The following is a 6,000-nucleotide window of genomic DNA, read 5'->3' as shown; positions in this document are numbered from 1 at the left end:
ACTGACTGATGATAAGTTCATCAGTCAAGAGCAGTGAGTGATTTTTTTTCTGTATTTTGTTGTTTTATTAACAATTAAAAGAATAGTTCACCAAAAATGAAAATTCTGTCATCTGTCTTTCAATTCTGTCATAGTGTTTCATTTTTATACCATCGTTTACTCAAGTTGTTTTAAACCTGAATTAGTTTCTTTCGTCTGTTGAACATAAATTATTTTTGAAGAATGTGGGTAACCAAGCAGTTGCTGGTATTTTTTTCCTGCTGTAAAAGTCAGTGTGGACCAGCTACTGTTTGGTTACTCACATTCTTCAAAATATCTTCTTTTGTGTTCAACACAAGAAAGAAATTAATACAGGTTTGGGACAAAATGTGAGTGAGTAAATAATGACAGAAATTTAATTTTTTGGGTGAACTATCCCTTTAATGACAGTCGGCAGCATGTTTAGTAGCTACTGTTCCTTTATGAGCTTCACGCGTTTCTCTCTTAACTGTTTACTTTCCATTTAGACATAACCAACTGTGTTTATATGTAAACCTTGTGTGTTTTTGACAGTATTAGACGCAAAATCAGTCAGTCGTGAAAGACAACTTAGTCCAATAATCAGGCGCTTTTTGACTGGCTCTCAGTGGCACTTCATGAGTAGCGCTCAGAAAAAGCACATGCAGAACAGAACGTGAATTAAATGTTTAACCGGTATTGCTTTAAAGCTGATGAAATAATGTAGTTTTGTGATTGCGCATAAGTGTAGTGTCCCGTGAGAGTAACTACCGCTGAGCTAACACTGATGTGAATGCATGTGGCTTTGAACATTATATTGAGACTAAGGGAGGCACCAGAACTGCAGCTGATAGAATGTGCGCTGTAGCACGAAACAACGATATTTCTTCAAAAGCAGATCGTGGAGACATTTTAATCGTCCATGATCAAAAATCGTCATATCGCACACCCCTAACTACCAAGTATAATCAATCTCACACACACAAACAAGCACCACTAACTCACTATTAAGCACACTATTAAGCGGCTGTGTTATGAACATGCAAAACTATATATATATATAACATATAACATAAATGTCGCACTGTACAGCCCTGCACATGTACCTTTTCTGCGATCGTTTGACTCTGAAAAGTCTCCCGTTTGTGGTGGTCGCAGAGATACGGCCGTTCCGCGTCTTAAATTTTTAATAAATATATTTTTGAACTCATTAAAATGCTAAAAACTGTTATATAAAAATGTTGCATTAATTATTTTTAATAACTAAGCTTTTGATTATTTATAACTATTATTTATTATTAAAGAAAATTTTCACAGAATGATTTTGGCAAAATGTCGCCCCCCCATGTGTGGTGCCCCTGTACACTGTATATACTGCATACCCGGTTTTTGCGCCGGGATGGGTGGATGGATGGATAGATAAATATCAATAAAATCATGATGACTTGACATTTTGAAATACTAGTAAGGTGTGAACCTTGTGAAGATAATTTAATGATTTTATTGTTAGTATATTTTCTTTGAGCTTGTGCTTCTATTCATAGTGGTCTTCCAAGTCGTATCGTGGACATAGATCTCCGATGACTAGATCTGGGTATGTATACACGCCTACACCCATCTCGCATGTTCTTATGTACAACTTACATCTGACTCTCTTCGTGTCACCCTGTCTGTTTTTCTCAGTGTGCTAGTCAGTCAGAGGTCTGATGCTGAAGATGAGGACTCTTCTGATCATGAGGTTCAGTCAGTCACTATGAGTCTTCCAGACATGAGTTTGCTGACCACCATTAGCCTGAGCCCCAGTCCCACCTCCAGCTCCAGCCTGGCCAGTGACAGCCTGCCTTCTCACGATGAACTTTGAGCTTGACCCCCGCAACCCTGGACATTCAGAGCTTCCAAACTGTGTGTATACATGTCACATCTCAGCTGAAGCGCCTAGCAGAGCTCTTAGAGTTATGTTTTTCTGCTTTTGGAGGGAGATAAGACTGAAAAATAGACTAAATGAAATAACTGGCCAAATGGTTGAGTGTTAACAGCCATATTTTGAATGAGTATTTTGTTGCTGGACCACACATGCAGGTGTAAATACACAGTGCATGTGGGTGGCAGGAAGGAATAAGCACTTCCTGTTTGGGGTTTTGATTGTTTCCATATGAGCCTATAGATACTTCTGATTTGTTCACATCACAGGTCTGTGTATAGTACAGGCATCTGTTGGGCTGATTATTTTAAACGTGTGGGATGAAATGTGAAATTTGGAAAATAAATACTATTGTAAAAATAAAAATCACTGTCATATGTCTTTTAATGACATTTGCATGCCCTGCTGAAGGCAGACAACATGCTCAGGTTAAGGTTTTTTTTTAATTAAAATTGCTTTATTTGAATTATGACCATTTCATTCTTTCATAACAATTTTTTATTAGCTCTTCAAAAGTGAGTTGAATAGTAAGTAAGAGTTGATCTCTGGATCTTGATCACACTTGTGCTTGTGGTTATTTTGGGGATATCAACTGTTTTATGCAACAACTACTTGGCTGACTGGTATTTCAACCACATGGATAGCTTACAGAAATAACGTCTCATAGGGGCAGATTGCCTTTAGTGTGTGTTTAGTTACTATTGAGCACTGACAGTGTGTTTACTTCTGTAATTAGTGATATTTTTGCAATTGCTCCTAGCAAACACAAACAGTGTACAGCAGCTGTTCTCAATCAGTGGCCACTCTGGGGGCTTCAAGATGACCAAATTTGATTTAATTTTAAAGTAAGACCAAACAAGCTTTAAAGGAGACATATTATGCCCCTTTTTACAATATGTAATATAAGTCTCTGGTGTCCCCAGAATGTGTGAAATTTCAGCTCAAAATACTCGACAGATCATTTATTATATCATTTTGAAAATGCCTATTTTGAGTGGAAGCAGAAACATGATGTTTTTCGGGCCTGTCTCTTTAAATGCAAATGTGCTGCTGCTCCCCGCCCTCTTTTCCAGAATAGAGCTGTGCCATTACAGCTCATACCTGCTAAAAAAAAACATCTGTTTTGGTTCTGATTATCATGTTTATCGCGCTGAAATCATGCGTTTTAAACCATATTTAAACTTCTGATATATGGTTTTCTGAGTGCACACATCCGAAGCTACTAAACTAAGTTCTCATTCACACACAAGTTTTCGTTAAAAACACATGTGAGTTACAAAAAACAGTCGGTTATGTCTGTGAAGGTAAACAGCTGGGAAATAAATTGCATGTTTATTTTAGATCTGTGTGGCAGCAGCAACATACAGTAGCCTAAATAAATCAATAAATCCACTGCTCTCTTGTCTCCTCTGAGGCTGGGACTGTAAACTGTGCTCGTCTGTGCAGGTAATGACAGAACAGTTAGCATGTTTTGCTCAAACTTTCGCCATGGCATTAAAACTAGTACACCGTTGTTGCTTGCGAAAACACAATAACGGCGCCGTGGGTGTAAATTTGCAGATTAAGGGGCAGTAATATTATAATGAGATCCCTTTACCACGTCACCAAGGGAGCGAAATCAGATGCGCTCGATTTCTCAGACGCTTGTAGAAAAGGCTTACCAAAACAGTTACTGAGTTAATCTTTTTCACGTTTCCTTGGTTGGTAGATGCACCGGGGACCTGATTATAGCACTTAAAACCTGGAAAAGTCAGATTTTCATGATATGGCACCTTTTAAAATATGCAAAAACAACAAAAAATCTAAATATTTCCTATTTTTATTCACCCCTCAACAACAGTTTTTTCCCCCCCTCTCTTTCTTTTAAAAACCAGGGTTCACACAGTCCTGGATAAATGGGGCAGTTTTAATGGGGATAAAAGTGTTATTTCTAGACCTGGAAAAGTCCTTTATATTTTGTTATTTTATTGGGTATTTATTTATTTTCCATTTTGGTGATATTTTAAAAAGCTACACTTTTTTTGTTGTTTGTTTTTGTTTTGTTTTGTTTGTTTTTAATGTTAATGAGTGTAAAAAATAATACATTTTCCAAACAGTGTCTTCATTGTACCCTGCTACACTTTTTTAAACCTATAATAATGATTTCTTTTTTACAGCCATCGGGACCGATTTTTGCCTGTGTGTGTGTCACATCATACCTTGATAACCCCTCACCCGCGCATATGGTGTGGAAGTAGTGTGAAGCTGGAAGATGTCAAGTCACAACGAGTGACAAATTTTGACAAAGTACCATGCAAAAAAACATTATTTTGTGTATTTGGTGTACTGAAATGTGTTTATGCGGTTTAAGTTTAAAAAAACACATTATTTTCCACATACTGTACATTATTGTTTCTCCTCTATGCCCCGCCTTTCTGAAATGCGTCGATTTTTACAAAGCTCATCGGTCTGAAAAGCAAGGTGTCCTTTCTGAAACGTGTTCATTTTTACAACGCTCATCGGTCTGAAAAGCAAGTTGTGCTCTGATTGGCCAGCTATCCAGTGTGATATAAAAAAACGTAAAAACATGAAAACCCATTATAAACGAGGCATTTGTTGCATCCAGTGGGGACATAGTTATGGATTATAATGACTTTTACTGACTTTTTACGTGTTGCGTTGCATCGCGCCACGTAAACATAAAACCATGTCTGCATTTGTGATCAGAGAAACAACAAACAACAAGTGCTACTCTACACTGCTCAAAACTCGCGTTTGAATCGTCAGTGGCAAATCCTTCAAATATAAAAAAACGTACTTACAGTCTGTGAGTTAGAACAGCCGGCATTGTAGTCTACTCTCCCAGGATCAGGAAACATCCTCCATAAAAAAAACTGCTGGACACATCTGAACAGTGTTGTAAATACAACTTAACCACTGATTTCTAGTTGTGTAACAAAGCCAAACAAAGTAGTTTCGCTTTCACAATGAAACACGGCGTCACTCACCGCAGCCTTGAGTGAGCAGAGGCCTGCGGGCTAGAGTGAGCGGTGGCTAGCAGCTAGAGTGAGCGGAGGCCGGCTTGAGTGATCGGCAGCGGGCTGGCTTGAGTAAGCGCCCAGGCTTGTTTCAGTGTTGATAATCCACAATTAGTGGATTCAACAGATAACACATGAATAACTAGTTATTCTGGTTGCTTTGTACGTTGTGTTTATGTTTGAGGTTATTGTTGGAGATCTGAACAGTGCATGGAGACGAGGCCTCTGTGGAAATCAAGTTCAATGTGAGGTAGAGATATGTAGTCGAAAAACATTATTTCTAATAATAATTAACTACAGGTACTTTTCCTGAAATACCAGAGATTGCAAGGTAGCAAAAGACTTGTGTTAAAGTTTTAGGTAAGTTTAGGTTTTAGGCTTTGGTTCAGCATTAAATAATATACGGAATCGAAACAATTATGTGAGAGTGCATGTTAATTGGTTGGCGTTGAATTATATCTAATCATTTATGGTTAGAATGTGAGGAATGTTATATGTAACCTGATTTGTCTGTAATACTGTTGAGGTAATAGATCCTTCTATGCAGCGTTCTGTGGCAGGATTTCAGTTCTGTATAGAAAATGCATGTCACTGACTGCTGCAATATCAAGCAAGATCACAGTCACAAATGGCTCTAGGCATGAGGCTGTTGGTAATATTCAGACCAACAGCATGACTGTGGCTTGTAAAATTGATTTTATTCAACAGTTCATTAAACAAAGGTTTATTTTGAGAATCTTGAATTTTAGACAACATTTTTAGTCATTTTGACTATTTTTGCTCTGCCAAAAAACTAGGGTTTCAAACGAAACCACAGAGGAGTGGCGTCCCTGAGCTGAGTTATATATATATATATATATATATATATATATATATATATAACCACATAAACTGCTCTCAACAGATGCTTTGCTGTTTTTTTTAGTAAATTGCAGCACCAACACAGAGCAATTCACATAAACTGCTTAAAAGTGTGTTTTTGGAAAGAAATTAAGCAAGGATGCTTTAAATTGGTCAAAAGTGACACTAGAGACATTTATAATGTTACAAAACAATTCTTATATC

The 6,000-nt window shown here is 37.4% G+C and overlaps 1 protein-coding gene across 2 annotated transcripts in view; it reads left to right on the top strand.

Annotated features, from left to right (window-relative positions):
- The window catches only part of LOC107593000 (tubulin polyglutamylase TTLL4-like), a 27,605-nt gene extending 25,248 nt beyond the window's left edge, over nt 1-2,357 (top strand). The window contains exons 18-19 of one of the 2 annotated variants that reach the window (XM_016282583.1): nt 1,542-1,591; nt 1,681-2,357. In XM_016282583.1, the coding sequence (XP_016138069.1) occupies nt 1,542-1,591; nt 1,681-1,858 (228 nt within the window). In that variant the 3' untranslated portion in view covers nt 1,859-2,357. The remainder of the gene's footprint in view (nt 1-1,541; nt 1,592-1,680) is intronic. The other variant, XM_016282585.1, reaches the window with a different exon arrangement.
- The last annotated feature ends 3,643 nt before the right edge of the window (nt 2,358-6,000 follow it).

The sequence above is a fragment of the Sinocyclocheilus grahami genome, unplaced genomic scaffold (assembly GCF_001515645.1).
Source record: "Sinocyclocheilus grahami isolate Dianchi unplaced genomic scaffold, SAMN03320097.WGS_v1.1 scaffold162.1, whole genome shotgun sequence".
Classification (NCBI taxonomy): domain Eukaryota; kingdom Metazoa; phylum Chordata; class Actinopteri; order Cypriniformes; family Cyprinidae; genus Sinocyclocheilus; species Sinocyclocheilus grahami.
The sequence above is the reverse complement of the archived record's forward strand: the minus strand, read 5'-3'. Positions and strand labels throughout refer to the sequence as shown.